The sequence below is a fragment of the Protomyctophum parallelum genome, assembly GCF_964188405.1.
Source record: "Protomyctophum parallelum genome assembly, chromosome: 6".
Taxonomy (NCBI): Eukaryota; Metazoa; Chordata; class Actinopteri; order Myctophiformes; family Myctophidae; genus Protomyctophum; species Protomyctophum parallelum.
Genome location: NC_139701.1, coordinates 4,481,975 through 4,503,558, shown reverse-complemented (window position 1 = coordinate 4,503,558; position 21,584 = coordinate 4,481,975). Strand labels below are relative to the sequence as shown.

The following is a 21,584-nucleotide window of genomic DNA, read 5'->3' as shown; positions in this document are numbered from 1 at the left end:
AGACCTACAAGCTCGTAGCGAGGCACTCGGTGCCGCGCTATGAGCTTGTAGATCTGCTATTTTTCAATAGCTAAAGTATAACATAATGTTTATAGGTGAACTCACCTAACGGGGTGATGTGAATCTGATCTCAGGTCAGAATGGGTTAGAGGTGAACTCACCTAACGGGGTGATGTGAATCTGATCTCAGGTCAGAATGGGTTAGAGGTGAACTCACCTAACGGGGTGATGTGCCTCCAGGCGATGCTGGGCTCAGGCTTCCCGCTGGCCGTGCAGATCAGCGACACGTTGCTCCCCTCGTTCACCGTGATGTCAGAGGAGATGTCGTATATCTTGGGGGGAACTGCAATGGAGAGAGAGAGGGACGAGATAAACATTAAGATTAGCTTAGTTTGAACCTGTAGTATGACACACACACACACACACACACCCTAGCCCCGGCTTAATGCATGGGCTTTAACACAATTAAGACAAAACACGTGTGAGCACGTCATAAGGATCCCGAAATATTGGTGCCTAGGACGTCTGTGGACGTCCCAGCGACGTCCCAGCGACGCGGGGCGAGATAAGAATATTCAGAATTTTTTCTATTTTTTTTTTTGGCATTTCGCTTTTCGCTTGCCGTATGCTAACGCTCAGTGCAACTATTAGCTTGTCATTGACTCCCATGTTAGTGCGGCGGAAAGAATGACTCCTAATCCTAATCTCCTAATCCAGGGCGCTCTCCGTGGTGATGAATGGATCGATATGCTGGCGCTTCATTTCTGCTCCTCATCCGTCTCTCCCGCAAAATATGAACGCTTTTTGGAGCGTAAAGTCAACTTTTTTAGGCAAGTGTTTCCTGTTTCATGGCTTTGATTGTGACATTAAAAAAAAGGTTTTGGAATTGTTCTTGTTTTTTTTAGGTTTTCTAATCTCAATTGCACCCAAAAAAACATGAACTTTTAACATTCAGTAGATTTTCTGTGATCTGGGGTTTTCTGGCTCAAACAGGTGCTCTGATTTGCCGGCAGTAAGTGACATCACTTACTGCAAATCCCATATATGTCAATGGGATTTGCCAGCAGATGTCACTGTTTCACTGTGTTGCCTGTTTTCATTGTAGCTCAAAAGGCCCAAAAAACCCCAAAGAAAACTTCAGACCACAGAAAATCCACTGAATGTTCAAAGTTCAGGTTTTTTGGGTGTAATTGAGGTCATAAAACCTAAAATAAAAAATAAAAATAAAAATAAATTAAAATGAATGTCATAAAACCTTTAAGAGACAGTGTGGCACTGTAATGTAATGTGGCTTCATAAATCCTAGCTTTAAAACCGAATCTTAATTTGGCTGCAATGAGGACTTCATAGTTTATACAGTACATCCAAACAAGTGAAGACATGAGCTGGAGAGATAAGAATATTCAACAGTCCTCCTGCTGTTTCTGAGCCCGTAAATCCTCCTGGTGCTCAACGAAGACTATTTTTGTTTAGACAATTACACACACACGCTCGTGCACGCGGCGCATACACACACACACACACACACACACACACACACACACACTACATACACTCGCAAAGCGATTCAGACAGAAAATACGTGCAAATATGTGCAAAGCACGCACGCACGTGTGTGTGTGTGTGTGTGTACGCGCATACACAAACACACATACACTTCATACACTCGCAAAGCGATTCAGACAGAAAATATGTGCACCCCCCCCCACACACACACACACACACACACACACACACACACACACACACACACACACACACACACACACACACACACACACACACACACACACACACACACACACACACACAATATAACCATTGTAATCTGACAGATTTGTATCTTTTCACAGAGTCTCTGCAGTGACTCAGACTATTTAATGGGCTCTCGACTCGATTGTCTGGGGGGTTTTCAACTGAGAGCCATTCCAAAGGAGACCCTTTGATCCCTCCCTCTCAACGCCTCCTGAAAAACTGTCAAAAGAGAAGTTGAATCAACAACTCTCCCAGAGTCCCAAGCCAGTTCCTCTTTAGGCCCGTCGCCCTGCATGGAGGAGTCAGATGAACTCTACATGTTGTGATTTCAAACTCTCTCCAATTTGTCCGACTCTTCCTCTCTCCTCCTGACTTCCAATATAACCAACAATCAGTGGTGGAGAAAGTTATGTTTGTAAACTACTCCAGTACTCAAAGTATAGATTAATAGATACCCCTGATTGGATGAAGGCTGGGCCACCTAGCCAAAAAAACGAAACCTACGGGTTTTTGACCCACGGGGGTTAACTGGGGACAGGGAGGAACTCCTTATGGAAACTGCCCATAGATCCGAAGTCCCGTTAGTCCGAACATGCACTGCTTTAGGTTTAGGTTAGCTCCCGTGCTCACGGTTAGGTTTAGGTTTGCTCCCGTGCTTGCGGTTAGGTTTAGGTTAGGTTTAGAGCATAGACTGTAAAAAAATATGGACAAAGCGTTCCCTGGGTCTAACATGGACGTAAAATGAAGCCTGTTATTCCTGCACTGTAAGTCGCCATCTTTCTAGATCCGTTTTGGCCCATTATATGAATCGCGATTTCCTTATAGGCTTCACAAAATATCTGTCTGACTGCCCCCCTGGTCCGAACATGCACTGCTCCCGTGCTTGCGGTTAGGTTTAGGTTTGCTCCCGTGCTTGCGGTTAGGTTTAGGTTTGCTCCCGTGCTTGCGGTTAGGTTTAGGTTTGCTCCCGTGCTCGCGGTTAGGTTTAGGTTTGCTCCCGAGCTCGCGGTTAGGTTTAGGTTAGGGTTAGAGATAGGGATAGTCATTTTGGAACAATGAACCTTCTGACTAATGACACGGCCCCCTCCTTATATGGTCAGTGCACTCTATAGTAGAGAGGATTATCACAACAAAACAAAAAAATAAGTGATATTTGAATTAAGTGAAATCACTGAATATGCCTTTAATATATAAGTTTGCACAGGCAAATGTGTACTTGAGTTATAGAACTGTACTGTATAACTGTATAGAATGTACTATAGTACATGCCTTTGAAAATACTACATCTCTTTGATATCATTGTATTGCTGTATAAAAATGAGACACTCCAAATATACACTTTAAAATGTAAAAGCAATAGTGAAAATATCAGATCTACAACCTCACACTGAACGCTTTGTGAGCTTGTAGATCTGCTATTTTAGATGTACTTGTTCCCTTCCTAAAAATGTAATGGAGTCAGAACTACAGTTTTAGTCTTAAGTATCCAAAAATACAGATACAGTATAAAGTACGGTACTGGAGTAAATGTACAGCACTTTGTTACTGTCCAGGTTACCACTGCCGACCATGTTGCCTAGGAGCTCGACGATGAATGAGAACATCTCGTCTCTTTTTCCTCTGATTCAGGCTCAACTCGTTGTCTGTGTGAATGAGAAAGACCCGCCGATCATCTACTACGCTGAAAATAACACATACCTGAGGCTATTAAAACTCGCAGAGGTCTGCACCATATCCCATTTTGGGGCGGGAACCCCTTTTGGTGTTATAGCATTATGTTCTGCTTTAAGCTATTGAAAAATAGCAGATCTAATAGCTACGAGCTTGTATAGGTCTGCTATTTTTGAAAAATCGAAGAACTGTCATTTTCAAACAGACATTTTTTAGAATCTGATCTCAGGTCAAAATGGGATATGAGAGGTACAGTATATAGTACAAGAGAAAACGCTGAAAATGAATGATCTATCCATCTATCTGGCATAGTGTCTGCAGACCGGGATGCACCGACCGATCTACAACGACCGTATTAATGATCACACGCAAATAGCCTTCAGCCGACTGTGGGACGATGCATCATTAGTTGAGCCAAGTGTGACATGACTGTAATGAGTCTGTCTGTACTGTATGTCACTCTGGACACACATTTGGCTAGGTTGCTCAACTACAAACACTACTAGTAGTTTGCCTTGTTTAATTATCATATCTGCCAGTATGTGACGTGTGTGTGTGTGTGTGTGTGTGTGTGTGTGTGTGTGTGTGTGTGTGTGTGTGTGTGTGTGTGTGTGTGTTGCAAACCGCTGGACCAATGAATGTCAAACCTTTCAGCACACGCTGCTAGTATAGGCAGAGGAAGACACTCACCCCAAACTTTATCAGATCCAATTTTTTTTTTTTACCAGACTGGTAATTCTGTCAGAAAGGCAGTTACCAGACTAGTAAAGGCCTATTCATATAGTCTGGATTTTCGGTGGTGAGGTGACCACACCGCTCCGGTGGTGAGGTGACCACCGCTCCGGTGGTGAGCTGACCACCGCTCCGGTGGTGAGGTGACCACCGCTCCGGTGGTGAGCTGACCACCGCTCCGGTGGTGAGGTGACCACCGCTCCGGTGGTGAGCTGACCACCGCTCCGGTGGTGAGCTGACCACCGGAGCTGAAATAACGTTGAGCGGTGGTGAGTAAAAACAGAGAGAAGGGCTGAGGAGCGGTGGCGGTGGTTTGCTCTTCACCGCGGCTCGTGACGTCATGTTGTAGTTCGGTGGTCACCTCACCAGTACCGAAAATCCAGACTATGTACAGTATGAGCCTTTATTCTGTCAGAAGCCTTTCTCACAGAATAAAGGCTCATACATAGTCTACACATTACCAGTCTACACAGACTGGTGATTATGTCAGAAAGACACCCATGGCGTCTGCGTTGCACTCAAAGTGAGGGACTACTGCGTCTGGCAGATAGTTGGCGTCTGGTTCCACCCGCGTGCCTCGCCAGCACAGCTGCATAGGATAGACAGGTGTCGGTGACCAACAATACATTCAACTTCCTCACAGTGTCAAACAAGAAACGTTTGAAAACCATTGCAGTCCTTTGTGGTGTCGCTGCCCGTAACAAGATTTTTTACAAAACAATGCCATATAATATGCAACATCCAAAACCAAATATGAATCGCATATTATCGAGGGGTCTCGATAAGAGTATTCCAAAAACAATTCTGCCCCAATTACTCCAGTTTTGGCATCACTGCACTGGCTTCCGCTTGTTTTTAGGATTGATTTTAAAATTATTTTACTTGTCTATAAAGCTCTCAATGGTCTCTCACCTTCCTACCTACATGACTGCCTGCCTAAATATGTCCCAAACCGCCCCCTAAGGTCTTCCACCGCCGGCCTGCTCGCTTTGCCCAAAAAAATGGCAACTAAAAAATACGGGGAAGCAGCTTTTTGCTTCTACGGGCCGACGGCATGGAACAAGCTCCCTCTGTACCTTCGTCAGGCAGCCTCTGTAGACATTTTTAAAGCTCAGCTCAAGACCCACTTCTACAACATTGCCTTTAATTGATCTTTTATTTTTTTATTTTTCATGTCCTCACTGTACTGCATTACTGCTTGTTTTTTAATGTCGTTGCCTTGCTTTTCTTTTATTCTCCATTGTTCTGTAAAGCACTTTGAGCTGCATTTCATGTCATGAAAGGTGCTATACAAATAAAGTTTTATTATTATTACAATGTAAAACATTTATGATAATGTATTTCATTGAAATGCTATTATTTCCCCCTGCAGATTCCTTGAGTCCTGACAGCTGTATATGGGCCAACCATGGGTAGGCCACCTGGCTCTACCCCTTCTAGTTAAATCCGTTTATCACTGCTATTATTTAGCTCGTGGTAAATCTCAGCGGTTCTGGACTATCAGCCGCCATCTGTGTTGGAAGTAAACAAACAAAACACACAATGCAATGATATAAGAGTCTGGGAAAACACCACGGCTGATTCCTTTTCTTTTCTCCTTCGTCTTTTCTCGTTCCGTTTTCCTGCGACTTCAGTGGGTGTCATTCTTTAATCAACAGATCTGGATCTAAATGAGATAGAAGTGGGGGGACCTTTTGGCGTGAGAGGTCCAGAGGTGGTGTTGAATCTAGGTTATTGCCTGTCGGGGTCCTGTGTTTGCTTACTTGCTGTGTAGGACCCCACTGTTGACACATCTCCTTTAGTGTCTGATAGTGCCAAATGGAAAAAGGCCCGGTGTAGATCCTATCTGCTCTTTGGTGAGAGCAGATAGGGTTTTTATTTTATCAGAGCTTTGTCTTGAGGACGCCCCTCTCCGTCGGTCGGCCCCGGACAATATCTAGTTTTCAGTTCCGATGCTTTAGTGCAGAAAAAGCACCCAACAGAGGAGTACACATAGGCAGCCACGTGAGGGATCTAAGCAGAACAAAGTTTAGGGATAATTGTTCAACCATTAAAAGGAGAAACTGTGAAAACTTTTGACAGCTGTGGTGGGACGGAGCTGTCCGTCTGAGGACAAAGTGAGCTGTTAATTTATTCCTGAGGCTGTGAGCCTTACCATTTTATCCTGACCTCACAAACCAATTAAGCAGGACTTCTGTGCTGGTATCGTGGAGGTGTGTCTGTGCGGTGTGATATCTCAACTGTGACCACTTAAGATATGAAACCAGTCCGTGTGCAGCCCAGCCTGTCATACAACGAACCAAAGTGCATGCTAACTAACAAGTTTATATGGAAACTAAGGGACGACTGTGGTTGCTAGGCGACAGACAGCGACGATATTTTTGCAAGCTAAGTCGCTGAGGGACCGCGGCTGGCATCACGGTCTGATGATGATAGAGGGTCCAGGGGACCACTTGGAACAGCAGTTGACCTCCATTTGGATTTCCATATTCATTCATATCAAAAGCCACCGTGCACTCTAAGGCCTGCAGGCCCTAAAGTCTGTGTGTGTGTGTGTGTGTGTGTGCGTGCATACACATGCGTACTGTACGTGCATGCGCGTGCGTGTGTGCATGTGTGTGTGTGTGTGTGTGTGCTTGTCCAGTGCTGAGGCGTCCGAAGCTTAGCTTTTCCTCTCGGCCATATGAAACAGCTTACACACTATAAACAGTGTTAAGAGGTCAACAACACAGTACAAGGTGCACACTTTTTGCCTTCTGCTGGGGGAAAAAAATGACAGGGACAAAAAGCAATGTAATCTCTGTTACCCTGAGGTACGGTAGTAGCTCTATCACCATCTGCTGCCACTACCTCAGAAGTGCTTAACGGACCCCCATCCTTGCAAATTCTCTGAACCTTGAAACAGCGACATTAAACTAGCTATTCTCCTACATTCTTAATATCTCCATATGCCGTACAATAAATGTGTCTCCCTTTCTAAGCCCCCCCCCCCCCCCTTCAAAAACAACAGGGATGCCCTTTTGACGATGGAACGTCGCCACACAACGGTATACATCATCGTTTCTTCCTTTGCGTGCTAATTCAGTGATTGTCATGTTTGCCCGCATTCCTCTGTCATTTCCGCTGCTCCAGCCTATAGAGGGAGGCCGCTGTGGGAGACGGGGTGAGAGAGGGGGGCCGGGGGGGGTCTGATCACCGCCATCGTCGTCTTCTCCCTCTCGGCGGACACCACCGTGTGAATAAATGCGCTTCTAATGACGCCACCTCGAATTACGGAAATGCTTACAGCTGCACTATTGAAATGCAGGAGCTGGGGGTTGGGGGGGTTGAGGGGGGGTTGGGGGGGGGCGGGGGCTGTTCTCGCTCCTGCAAAGTGGAGTCTACGACGTCGTGTAGAGCTGAGTCGCTTCTATGAATTCTGACAGGCTTCTCCAGGGCTGACTGCTGCCACGTCCATTTGCAGGACCCCATTATCGGGCTGCACCTACCGCCAGCCAGCATTCCAATTACGGCACGGAGGGGAGAGAAGCAGAGAGGCCTCCCTGTTCTATAACGCACGGCACTATAGGGGGGGGGGGGAGGAATGGGTGGGGGGGGGGGGGGCTTATAGGGAGTAATAAAAATGAGTGGGAGGGAGAGAAGAATAAAGACAGACAAAGAACAGCCAGTCGACGCTGTCGGGTGGAAACCTCTTAACCCATTCTGACCTGAGATCAGATTCATACGAGTTTTCCACTGGACACACACTGGTCTGATGAACCCATTCTGACCTGGGATCAGATTCTAAAAAAAATGTCAGTCGTTCTTCGATTTTTCAAAAAATAGCAGACCTACAAGCTCATATCGCGCCACTCGGTGGCGCGATATGAGCTTGTAGATCTGCTATTTTTTTAAAAGATAAAGCATAACATGATGCCGACACCAAAATGGGTGCCCGGTCAGAATGGGTTAATGTTCATTTATAAATATAAATATATAAATATATCCAATGTAGATATTAATTATTTATTCACAATGTTCCTGTTAATAGTTTCATTGGTTCAATATTTATAAAACACACAGTGGGGTGGGGGAAGGCTGAATCCAGCCATCCTCGTCGCCAAATGTTGTGTGTAAAAGAGTGACACGCACACACGATTGAACCAGAAACAACAACACTGCTTTACTTAGTCTCATGTCTCAGTACAGAACAGACTTCCTTGTTATTTCCCGTGCTGTGTATTACGTAGCATCCCATAATAACCAGTCTCTTAAAGGCATCTCAACCATACAGTATATAACACAGTGTCCATATTATTAGAACATAACAATTTCACTCACACTTATGGTGCTGAGTGGACACCTGCAGTGGTGGAAAGTACAAACACAGACAGCTCAGCTCAGACAGAAACAAAGGACACACATAGTCGTATACGCATACATCGGGCCAATATCTCTGACAATATCTTTGTCAAATACAAAGATATAATTGGGTATCATCAGCATAGAAATGAAAATTGACTCCGTGATTGGCAATGAGTTCGCCCAATGGCAGTATGTACAAGGAGAAAAGCAGAGGGCCAAGAATCGAGCCCTGTGGAATACCAGAACTGATGTCGTGTTTGTCTGAGTCAAACTCGGCTAGATTGACAAAGTAACTTCTGTTTGATAGGTAGGAGGAAAACCAGGACAGGGCCGTACCAGACAGGCCTATCCAGTGCTCCAAACGCTGTATTAAAATTGAGTGATCAATCGTGTCAAATGCAGCCGTTAGATCTAGAAGTAAGAGAACGGATACATGTTTCTTGTCAGCAGACACCCTAAGATCATTCATTACTTTTACAAGTGCTGTTTCTGTGCTGTGACCTTTCCTAAAGCCAGATTGGAATTTGTTGGACAGGTATCAGGACAGGTATCAGTCAACAGGCCCGTCTAGAGTTTAAATGGACAGGTATCAGTCAACAGGCCCGTCTAGAGTTTAAATGGACAGGTATCAGTCAACAGGCCCGTCTAGAGTTTAAATGGACAGGTATCAGTCAACAGGCCCGTCTAGAGTTTAAATGGACAGGTATCAGTCAACAGGCCCGTCTAGAGTTTGAATGGACAGGTATCAGTCAACAGGCCCGTCTAGAGTTTAAATGGACAGGTATCAGTCAACAGGCCCGTCTAGAGTTTGAATGGACAGGTGTCAGTCAAAAGGCCCGTCTAGAGTTTAAATGGACAGGTATCAGTCAACAGGCCCGTCTAGAGTTTGAATGGACAGGTATCAGTCAACAGGCCCGTCTAGAGTTTGAATGGACAGGTATCAGTCAAAAGGGAGACATCGCAGAAGAAGGACGGGTGGGGAAGGATCGACATATGGAATGTCAGGACAGGTCAGCTCCATATATGGAGATCTAAGGGTTTGAGGTTTGGGGTCCGAGTTGCTGGCAGGCTCCATGTATGCAGATCTAGGTGATGATGGGCTCTATGCTGTGGCCTCTATGCTTTCTGCTCGGGGGGCTGCTGGGCAAACTGAGCGACAGCGGCAATTCTGCAAATAGACCCCATGATGAGTCTGACCACCAGTCGTTTGCGGTCAATAGAAGTAGGAAAAAAGGTTATATGTTATTTTAGTCTGGACTTTAAGCTGTTGGGGGGCTGAGTGCAGCAGGCAATGAGTTATGTTATGGGATTGTTCTCTGGTTTACTTTCTGTTCTGGTGTATACAGGCAGAAACTGTGTTACTATGGGGGACACAGAACCCTGGCTGTTCACATGGCCTTTATATTAGAGCTATTTTTGTTATTAACCCATTCTGACCTGAGATCAGATTCATACCAGGTTTCCACTGGACACACACTGGTCTGATGAAACCCATTCTGACCTGAGATCAGATTCATACCAGGTTTCCACTGGACACACACTGGTCTGATTAAACCCATTCTGACCTGAGATCAGATTCATACTGAGGTTTCCACTGGACACACACTGGTCTGATTAAACCCATTCTGACCTGAGATCAGATTCATACTGAGGTTTCCACTGGACACACACTGGTCTGATTAAACCCATTCTGACCTGAGATCAGATTCATACTGAGGTTTCCACTGGACACACACTGGTCTGATTAAACCCATTCTGACCTGAGATCAGATTCATACTGAGGTTTCCACTGGACACACACTGGTCTGATTAAGCCCATTCTGACCTGAGATCAGATTCATACTGAGGTTTCCACTGGACACACACTGGTCTGATTAAACCCATTCTGACCTGAGATCAGATTCATACTGAGGTTTCCACTGGACACACACTGGTCTGATTAAACCCATTCTGACCTGAGATCAGATTCATACTGAGGTTTCCACTGGACACACACTGGTCTGATTAAACCCATTCTGACCTGAGATCAGATTCATACTGAGGTTTCCACTGGACACACACTGGTCTGATTAAACCCATTCTGACCTGAGATCAGATTCATTCTTCAGCATGGTCTCCTTCCTTCTTTAATAACAGAAGAAAGGCAGAGGAAGGTGGTTATAACAGCGATGACATTCAGATGATTCTATGTTGGTCAACACCCTGCAGCCTTTCCTATACCCTCCTCACTGCATGGCAGGGTGAGGCCACACAGCCAGGATGAGCACCTTTACGCTGCAGAAGACATGAGGCTGTTGTTACCAAGCAGATGCTTAGCTATATATCCTAACACATTTAGTACCGGCAGCACCTTCAAAATAAAGGCTATAGAGTGCCAGAGTTGTCTGATCGCTTTTACTTTGAAAGCCATGAAACAGGAAACACTTTCCTAAAAAAGTTGACTTTACAAAGGGACCTCACATCCCCGATCATCTTAATATATTGTTTTACGCTCCAAAAAGCGAGAGAGACGGATGAGGAGCAGAAATGAAGCGCCAGCATATCGATCCATTCATCACCACGGAGAGCGCCCTGGATTAGGAGATACGAGTCATTCTTTCCGCTGCGCTAACATGGGAGTCAATGACAAGCTAATAGTTGCACTGAGCGTTAGCATACGGCAAGCGAAAAGCGAAATGCCAAAAAAAAAAAAAATCTGAATATTCTTATCTAGCCCCGCGTCGCTAGGACGTCGCTGGGACGTTGCTGGGACGTCCTCACACGTCAATAGTACTAATATTTCGGGATCCTTATGACGTGCTCACACGTGTTTTGTCTTAATTGTGTTAATCAACAGTGTGCAGTACATTCAAAATGGGTTTGAAAGGCTGATTTCAAAGATGTTTAATGCATCTTTACTTCAGTACAAAAGGACAAATTACTGCTGTGTCCCTGAATGACTGCGTCTAATCCCATACCTCCCACCACCCCCTTTCTCCATTACAGGGTTATTAGAGATGACATTGATAAAGGGGAAATTTGTCAAATTCACCTGCATAAGCCGGACTTAATATACACCTCAGTAATGAGACACTTTGAGCTATTCCTGAAAGGTGTTTTCTTATTCCCTGTCCTCGCCTCAGGCTGTACTAATGGGAAAAGTGACTTCCGATGCGTTAATTAGGCAGCAGACACAGGAAAGTAAACATAAACACTGACGGATTATTATTACTCAGAGGGATTACCTCCGTTTGGCGACCTGACGAAGCGAGGGAAGATAATGTGAAGTAATGCGCATAAACATTGTGAAAGGTTCATCCGAGTAGAAAGAGTGTTGTACTGTAATTGAAAACTTTTTTTAAAGTTGGTCCTCATACCGCTTTGCTTAATGGAAACGAAAAACTAGACAAAGTGGTGAAAGTGGAAACTACTGCTTTAAGTTGGTCCTCATACCGCTTTGCTTGGAAACAAAAAACTAGACAAAGTGGTGAAAGTGGAAACTAATTGTATGTCCAATTAAGCCTTTTTTGTCTCAGTTATAGGCATGTCTAGAGCCTGTTGTGAAACCATTAGCAGACTGTTATGATACAGTACGTGAGTACGGGAAAGAAGGAACAATGAAGCAAATTGAAATATAATGATACAATGATGTACAATGATAACAGTGTGTGTGTGTGTGTGTGTGTGTGTGTGTGTGTGTGTGTGTGTGTGTGTGTGTGTGTGTGTGTGTGCGTGTGTGTGTGTGTGTGTGTGTGTGCGTGCGGCATATTTTACTATCTCTGTGCCGTGGGCACACTAGTAAAAACCATGTGGTTCACATGGATATAGGTCTAATGCCCCTGAGGAGGAAAAGGGGTAATGTTATGGTTATGGTTATGAGATCAGATTCTAAAAATGTCTTCTACATCCTGACAGTTTTCTGAAAAAGCTATGTTTCTATGTCAGTCGTCCTTCGATTTTTCAAAAAATAGCAGACCTACAAGCTCGTAGCGCACAAGCTTGTAGATCTGCTAAAGCATAGCATAATGCTAACACCAAAAGGGGTTCAAACCCAAGAATGAGTTAAATGATGTCATCATCATTAGCTGCACCTCTTTTCTAATCAGACTCTCTGTCTATTGTGATTGGTTGATTTCTTTTCAAATGTTTGTATATAAGTATAACTCTGTCAAAATGCCTGAAGGTTCGGAGGGAACGAAACGTTGCCTTGTTATTAAAAGTAAAAACTCATGTACCGATGGAGCAGATATACTGTATCTTTCTTCTTATCATGGTTAGGGTTATGAGAAGATATCTGGTCAGGGTTACTCAGACCAGTGTGTGTCCAGTGGAAACCTCGTGTGAATCTGATCTCAGGTCAGAATGGGTTCATCAGACCAGTGTGTCCATCTGTCCATTGTACCAAGACATCAGAGACACATACTTCCCACAGATTACAATCACACACGGAGATTTTGAAAACATGACCAATGACAAAAAACTCCCATATCTGCTGGGCGAAGTACAACAATGTGCAAACACAGCAGCAAGGTTTGTGAGATGCTGTGATAGGAGAAGGATATCAAATGGAACACAACCACCCTAAAGACTAATCATTGTGTTTATTCCTGCACTATACCTGCATCGAGTGATCTTGGTACATAGAAGTTGATCTATTGAAGATTCTGACAAAGTACATAATTTTTGTTTTGATTGTATTGCTGTATTGTTGTATTGTTCTTTCTGCTTTGGCAATGTAAACGTATGTTTTCTCATGCCAATAAAGCCCTTTGAATTGAATTGAATTGAAATTGTGTGTCCAGTGGAAACCTTGTGTGAATCTGATCTCAGGTCAGAATGGGTACAAAATAAAAGTGCCCGTGCGTGCGTGCGTGCGTGCGTGCGTGCGTGCGTGCGTGCGCACATACAGTAGAGCATTTATACCAACCATCTGCGACTGCTGGCCAATAAACTTTGAAAGTTACTGTATACCGTTATAACTTTCAAAGTTGGTACCGTACCAATAACAGCAGCACACCACGTTCAACCTCGTGATATTATGAAACATATCAATTTTTCCCAACCAACACAAAACACGAAAGTTAACCTATATACCCTGATAATAAAAAAAGCAATAAAACAGGGCTGTTTTCTTTCCTTCTCTATCCATCTCTAGCCCATTCTGACCGGGCACCCATTTTGGTGTTGGCATCATGTTATGCTTTAGCTATTGAAAAATAGCAGATCTACAAGCTCATATAGCGCCACCGAGTGGCGCGATACGAGCTTGTAGGTCTGCTACTTTTGAAAAATCGAAGAGCGACTGACAATTTTAGAATCTGATCTCAGGTCAGAATGGGTTCATCAGACCAGTGTGTGTCCAGTGGAAACCTCGTAATGAATCTGATCTCAGGTCAGAATGGGCTATGAGGCCAGCAGCAGGACTGAGATGAGAGCCTGGCATTGGCAGAGCCTGAACACATAAAAGCCTCATCAAGCACCTTATTGCCTGTCTGTCTTTCTCATGGGCATCCCTTTGTTTTAAGAACTCCTCCTTGCCTAGAAATGTTTGACAGCTTAACCCATTTTGGGTGGGAACCCCTTTTGGTGTTCATAGCGCTCATAGCGCGCCACCGAGTGGCACGCTACGAGCTTGTATAGGTTAGAATGTGATCTCAGGTCAAAATGGGTTAAAGGAGAATTCCATACTAAAAGGCTTTCTTACCTTTCTTTGTAGTCGTTGCGTCCCCACCAAAGAGGTCCAGGTGTTATTTTGTGCAAAAGCTCATTATTGGCTATTTCCCCTACCATAAGCCCTAAATTAATTGCATTTAATTGAAAGGGAATTGAATGGGGCTATGGGGTGTTGTGCTAATTCACTTATTTCCATCGCTCAAAATGATAATTTCTTTGTATATATCCTCTCTTCATAATGTAAATAATATCCCAAGCGGCACACTTTACTACTTCTTTCGATGGAAATAAGCGAACTAGCATAACACCCCATAGTCCCATTCAATTCCCATTCAATGCAATGCAATTCATTTAGGGCTTATGGTAGGGAAAATAGCCAATAAGTTTTTGCACAAAAAAACACCTGGACCTCTTTGGTGGGGACGTAACAACTATACAAAGAAAGGTAAGAAAGATAAGAAAGCATTCTAGCATGGAATTCTCCTTTAATAACAGGGATTCTGGGTCACATACTTCAACGTAGCAGACAGAAACTAAATGTCTGTGGACACAAATACCATCCCATAAGGTCAGGCACATTTAGGCAGGCTAATGCACATTGTTCCATTATGGCGTCATTAGATGCGATTCATCTAGAGATTCTCCCTGTTAATGTACTTGAGCCAGAGGGTACTGTACATCTGAACAGCGGACCAAAGGAGAGTATATCCACTTATAATAATATGTATGTCAACGCTGAGTGCTACATTTTTGGCCTGTGCAGGCGGTAACAAGAAGACTCACCCCGGTGCGTGCCCGTTTTTCCTCCCGGAATTTTCCCCAGTGAGGGGGATAACTTTGTAATATGCTATTGGCTGTTTGTATTCTTTTTGGAAGAATATAAAAAGATACTCCTGTGGAAAGGCTATATTATATTACTTATATTGACCCTATAAACAATTTAGTATTATTTAGTATATGTAAGGTTTTGCCCCCTCAAATGGTACCTCGTCAGATAATCCCCACATATCCTACAACAACTTCTGTGAACAGACTTCACTGTAGTAGCTTTTCATAAATTATATTTGTACTTAGGCTGTTCTGCTGTCATGAAAGTTTATAGTTACAGAAATTCAAAGTCCAGCCGTCTGCTGTCCAGCCTCTCCCACCCCTCACTGGGGAAAATTCTGGGAGGAAAACAGAAACGGGGTGAGTCTTCTTGTATTCGTGCAGGCTATGGGAATTTGTTCTGATCCGAACCGAAATGGATTCTCCTGCCACTGTGTGATGATGTGTATCCTATCGTAGGATCCGTCCGTAGTGCCTTGCATCTTTGTTTGCTTGGGTGTGACCTACTTGTTATTTTTACTGCTGTATGTCCTCCTCTAGAGAGTAGAGCAGTAGCTTGCACCTGGCACAGCGCTCAAAGTTGAAATCTGTAGCCGTGGTTTCCCGGCTATGAAAGCCAAGAAGTTGTGTTCCTCTCCTGGTTCATCTCCTCCTATGGCCCACTTTTATGCTTTGTGCGACATCCTTAACCCATTCTGACCTAATATTGGATGTACTGTAACAGTAACGTAGAAGCAGGAAATCCCATAATCATAATATTTAAAAAGGCTTGCCTGCCCTCCATTTATGTAATTAAAATGCTTTTGGGTGACTCTGTGGTCTGGGCTTCTGGGATAAATTATCCTCAGTGTTAATTTAACCCAGGAATCCCCTCAGGGCCCCTTTTGGGGACCTCAGACCCCACATTGAGAACCATTTAGTCCAGACCCAGGAAGAGAATGAAAAGGTGCAGATTGAACCATTTAGTCCAGACCCAGGAAGAGAATGAAAAGGTGCAGATTGAACCATTTAGTCCAGACCCAGGAAGAGAATCAAAAGGTGCAGATTGAACCATTTAGTCCAGACCCAGGAAGAGAATGAAAAGGTGCAGATTGAACCATTTAGTCCAGACCCAGGAAGAGAATGAAAAGGTGCAGATTGAACCATTTAGTCCAGACCCAGGAAGAGAATGAAAAGGTGCAGATTGAGGGCCATCTTGATGAATCAAAGCCTCTTCACTTGCTTCTACCATAGTGGCCCTATTTCTGTACACATTACACACAGGTGCACACACACACACACACAGGTGCACAGGTGCGTGCGTGCACACACACACACACACACACACACACACACACACACACACACACACACACACACACACACACACACACACACACACACACACACACACACACACACACACACACACACACACACACACACACACACACACACACACGGTACTTCTATGTTTGATTACTATGTTTAACTTACCTCTTGCTTTATTATTTTAGGTGAGAACCTTACAATACCCGTTTCCTTTCTCAGCTTATTTATTTCCTTTCCTTTCCTTTTAAGTGCTACCTTATGTACTGTACTTTGTACTGTACTTTTATTGTGCAAATATATACACAACAAAAACAAAAACACCATGGAACAGTGGCTTTTAAACCCATTCTGACCTGAGATCAGATTCAAAAAATGTCTTCTATACATCCTGACTGTTTTCTGAAAAAGCCTATGTTTCTATGTCAGTCGTCAGTCATTTTTCAAAAATAGCAGACCTACAAGCTCGTAGCGCGCCACTCGGTGGCGCGCTATGAGCTTGTAGATCTGCTATTTTTCAATAGCTTAAAGCATAACATAATGCTAACACCAAAAGTTGGTCCCCAGATTTGGGAGGCAGACCAGACTATAGCACTAAGGTCAGATTCTCACCTAATACTTCGGTAGACTCAGAACCGTATGGGCGGGGAAATTGGATTCTTGCATATTTAATTGGCTGCGGTTTGCCTTCACACTGTCATTCGCAGCAATTGGAAACGCAGCAGGGGGGACCTTTATCAATGTGTTCCATTCATAAACTATAGCCTACACAGTGAAATCTATGGTGATAAAATTACACTCATAACGTGCATGTGTCGTGCCGTCTGGGACCCCCCCCCCTCTCTCTCTCTCTCTCTACGCACGCAGCCGCCACACACTGTTCTTTTGGGCATGCAGCACAGCGCTGCATGAGCGCACTGATATAACTCCCCAGTCCCACACAGTGACAGCACTCCATGTTTACGGCACGCACAGACAGACAGACAGACAGACAGAATATTATGTAGGCTATAATACACTGCAGTGTTTTTATGTGTTTTCTTAAGCAATTGATTAATGTACACGTCCTCATTTCGATCAGGGCTTCAGTCTCCTCATTCGACCACGTCTATCCACAGTAACGGGACATCTTTGCGCTGCGTAAAATATGCCTTCTCCGTCTCCAACTGTGTTCAGCTCCTCACCCGCCACATTTGTTTGCTTAATTTCCTTTATTTACTGCGGATTGCATTCACACCTGCACCGAATCATAGTCAAGTGCGATTCGAAGCGAAGCGAAACCCACGTTTTTGGGCGGAGTAAAATGCGGTTATTTGCTGCGCATTAGGATTCGAATGAGCCTTCACACCTGCCAAACGAAGTGCACTTTCTGACAATGCGCAGCAGGATTCGTTTTAATCGCAGCAAAGCTCTCTGGTATGAATGTGACCTAAGACTAGCACTAGAAGTTGGAGCCTGCAATTAGCCACTAACTTGATGTTAATAATATTCCTGTTGTGACCTAATGGTGCAAGAATAACACACTTCCACAAAATGTCACAGCTGATGCACGTCGTACAGTATGATGAATAATTACCAATGAGGTTAACGACGCATACGCTATGATTATGCAGAACTTGTTGCCAATTTCATGCACTTCTGAGGAATTCCAAAAATTAAGGGAAATCAATTCCCTCTCGGAAATACCTTGTTCAGACGCAATTAATCTCGAATGGAGAGATAAGTGCTGCACTAGGCATGTAATTCAAAGATAAGCCATCGCCCACTTATTGAAATGGCTATCTAATTTATTCATGTTAATCAGTGTCTTTCAGCTCCAGCATCTTGCTTATGATAAACAAAAATTCCATCTCCGGTTGGAGGGCCCCACTTGGCGCTTTTTATCGTGGAAGGTGGCGATCACAGCGCCGTTTCAATTACCCATGATGCATGGGAACAAGGGCTTTAATAGGCGGAGCCAAGCACAAAGGGATTATTTAAAACGCGTGGAGATGCAAAGGGCAACAGTGAGACTTTCCAAAAGGTCGCGCTGGTTTCCCCCCCCACTTCCAAATACCAGAGCACGCATGAACAAACGCCATTAATGTCACGCCCAAGTTATGCTACATTGTACGGCGGTGTCGCGTGCCGAAAGGGTAAAAAAAACTCACAACGTGCCATACAGGCGACGAGTCGTGAGCTTTGCTGTGCAGCTTAATGTAGATCGGATACGTTTTGCCGTACGACGCTGTGAGTGTCATGTGTAAATTATGCATATATGCGAGTCTTAGCATCTGCGTGTTGCTGGGGGGGGGGGGGGGGGGGGGCTGTACTGTATGACTGTACTGTAAGGTTATGACAGCGTGGGATGAGTGAGTCTACAGCATGCGTCTGTCTGTCTGTCTGTCTGTGCACGGCGGTAGAAACCGCACACACACAAAGCCGTCTGTCATCCGTCACCAAGCCTTGACGTACTGTAGTGCTAAAGGTCAAAGTTCAAACTACAGATGCCCCCCCCCCCGGTTGGTGATTAACCCATTCTGAACGGGCACCCATTTTGGTGTCAGCATCATGTTATGCTTTAGCTATTTAAAAATAGCAGATCTACAAGCTCATATCGCGCCACCGAGTGGCGCGATACGAGCTTGTAGGTCTGCTATTTTTGAAAAAAATCGAAGAACGACTGACATTTTTAGAATCTGATCTCAGGTCAGAATGGGTTAATCAGACCAGTGTGTGTCCGGTGGAAACCTCGTATGAATCTGATCTCAGGTCAGAATGGGTTAATGGGGAGAGAATGTCTGGGAGGGACAGCCACCGTGACACAAAGTACTGCCCGTTACAGACGGGTGTGTCTGGATGTGATCTTTGCTGGCTCTCTCGGTTCATTGGTTTGTCATAGTCTGAGCTCTGAGCATACACCGTAGCATGACAGTCCATGACAGATTGCAGGTATTTTTGCTGCTGAAGTTTGATGGGTTTTAATATCACTCCCCTCTCTCTTATCTATCACATAATTCAAGGTCATGGGTAAAGATCTGAGAACTTTTATCGCCTGCTTATGAGTCAGAGAAGCGTCTTTGACTTAACGCGCTCACCAGAAAAGACATTCAGTATGTCGTCGTGTGTCATTCGAGCCAAAGTGACCGGAAACATGGAGGAGTTAGACATCCTGGGCTCGGGACACACCCTTGCCACCTTCCTCTAGTCCTGGACTATGCACTTCCATGCACAGACCATCAGGGCACGCCGAGCAAGAACTCAGCTTCACTCTTACACCTAGGAGGTCTAGAGACAACTCCTCTGTTTTTAGTCTTAACCCATTTTGCGCGGGAACCCATTTTGGTGTTATAGCATCATGTCATGCTTTAGCTATTCGGAGTGGAGACAAAGTGTGCCAAAGTTGGTCTTCTTCCAAGAAAAACGAGGTCATCACCACAACTGTATAACAACCAGGGGGGGGGGGCAGTCAGACAGATATTTACCCAGGGGGGCAGTCAGACAGATATTTAACCAGGGGGGCAGTCAGACAGATATTTAACCAGGGGGGCAGTCAGACAGATATTTAACCAGGGGGGCAGTCACACAGATATTTAACCAGGGGGGCAGTCAGACAGATATTTAACCAGGGGGGCAGTCAGACAGATATTTAACCAGGGGGGCAGTCAGACAGATATTTAACCAGGGGGGCAGTCAGACAGATATTTAACCAGGGGGGCAGTCACACAGATATTTAACCAGGGGGGCAGTCAGACAGATATTTAACCAGGGGGGCAGTCAGACAGATATTTAACCAGGGGGGCAGTCAGACAGATATTTAACCAGGGGGGCAGTCACACAGATATTTAACCAGGGGGGCAGTCAGACAGATATTTAACCAGGGGGGCAGTCAGACAGATATTTAACCAGGGGGGCAGTCACACAGATATTTAACCAGGGGGGCAGTCACACAGATATTTAACCAGGGGGGCAGTCAGACAGATATTTAACCAGGGGGGCAGTCAGACAGATATTTACCCAGGGGGGCAGTCAGACAGATATTTAACCAGGGGGGCAGTCAGACAGATATTTAACCAGGGGGGCAGTCAGACAGATATTTAACCAGGGGGGCAGTCACACAGATATTTAACCAGGGGGGCAGTCACACAGATATTTAACCAGGGGGGCAGTCAGACAGATATTTAACCAGGGGGGCAGTCACACAGATATTTAACCAGGGGGGCAGTCAGACAGATATTTAACCAGGGGGGCAGTCACACAGATATTAACCAGGGGGGCAGTCACACAGATATTTAACCAGGGGGGCAGTCACACAGATATTTAACCAGGGGGGCAGTCAGACAGATATTTAACCAGGGGGGCAGTCACACAGATATTTAACCAGGGGGGGCAGTCAGACAGATATTTAACCAGGGGGGCAGTCAGACAGATATTTAACCAGGGGCGGGCAGTCAGACAGATATTTAACCAGGGGGGCAGTCAGACAGATATTTAACCAGGGGGGGCAGTCAGACAGATATTTAACCAGGGGGGCAGTCAGGACAGATATTTAACCAGGGGGGCAGTCAGACAGATATTTAACCGAGGGGGGGCAGTCAGACAGATATTTAACCAGGGGGGCAGTCACACAGATATTTAACCAGGGGGGGCAGTCACACGATATTTTAACCAGGGGGGCAGTCACACCAGATATTTAACCAGGGGGGCAGTCAGACAGATATTTAACCAGGGGGGTCAGTCAGACAGATATTTAACCAGGGGGGCAGTCACACCAGATATTTAACCAGGGGGGCAGTCAGACAGATATTTAACCAGGGGGGCAGTCAGACAGATATTTAACCAGGGGGGCAGTCAGACAGATATTTAACCAGGGGGGCAGTCACACAGATATTTAACCAGGGGGGCAGTCAGACAGATATTTAACCAGGGGGGGCAGTCAGGACAGATATTTAACCAGGGGGGCAGTCAGACAGATATTTAACCAGGGGGGCAGTCACACAGATATTTAACCAGGGGGGCAGTCAGACAGATATTTAACCAGGGGGGCAGTCAGACAGATATTTAACCCAGGGGGGCAGTCAGACAGATATTTAACCAGAGGGGGCAGTCAGACAGATATTTAACCAGGGGGGGCAGTCACAGACAGATATTTAACCAGGGGGGGGCAGTCAGACAGATATTTAACCAGGGGGGCTGTCAGACAGATATTTTGTGAAGCCTGAAACTCCTGAAAAGTTCATATAATGGCCTGTTGTGGCGCTGTCACTGGACCCAGAAAAAACCCATATCCCCATAGAAGTCCATGTATTTGGGCC

At 44.9% G+C, this 21,584-nt stretch overlaps 1 protein-coding gene across 3 annotated transcripts in view; it reads right to left on the bottom strand.

Moving 5' to 3' along the window:
- Nucleotides 1-21,584, bottom strand: part of negr1 (neuronal growth regulator 1) — a 343,508-nt gene that overhangs the window by 162,293 nt on the left and 159,631 nt on the right. For all 3 annotated transcript variants that reach the window (XM_083766947.1, XM_083766946.1, XM_083766945.1), the window contains exon 3: nucleotides 218-343. In XM_083766947.1, coding sequence (XP_083623073.1) covers nucleotides 218-343 — 126 coding nt within the window. The remainder of the gene's footprint in view (nucleotides 1-217; nucleotides 344-21,584) is intronic.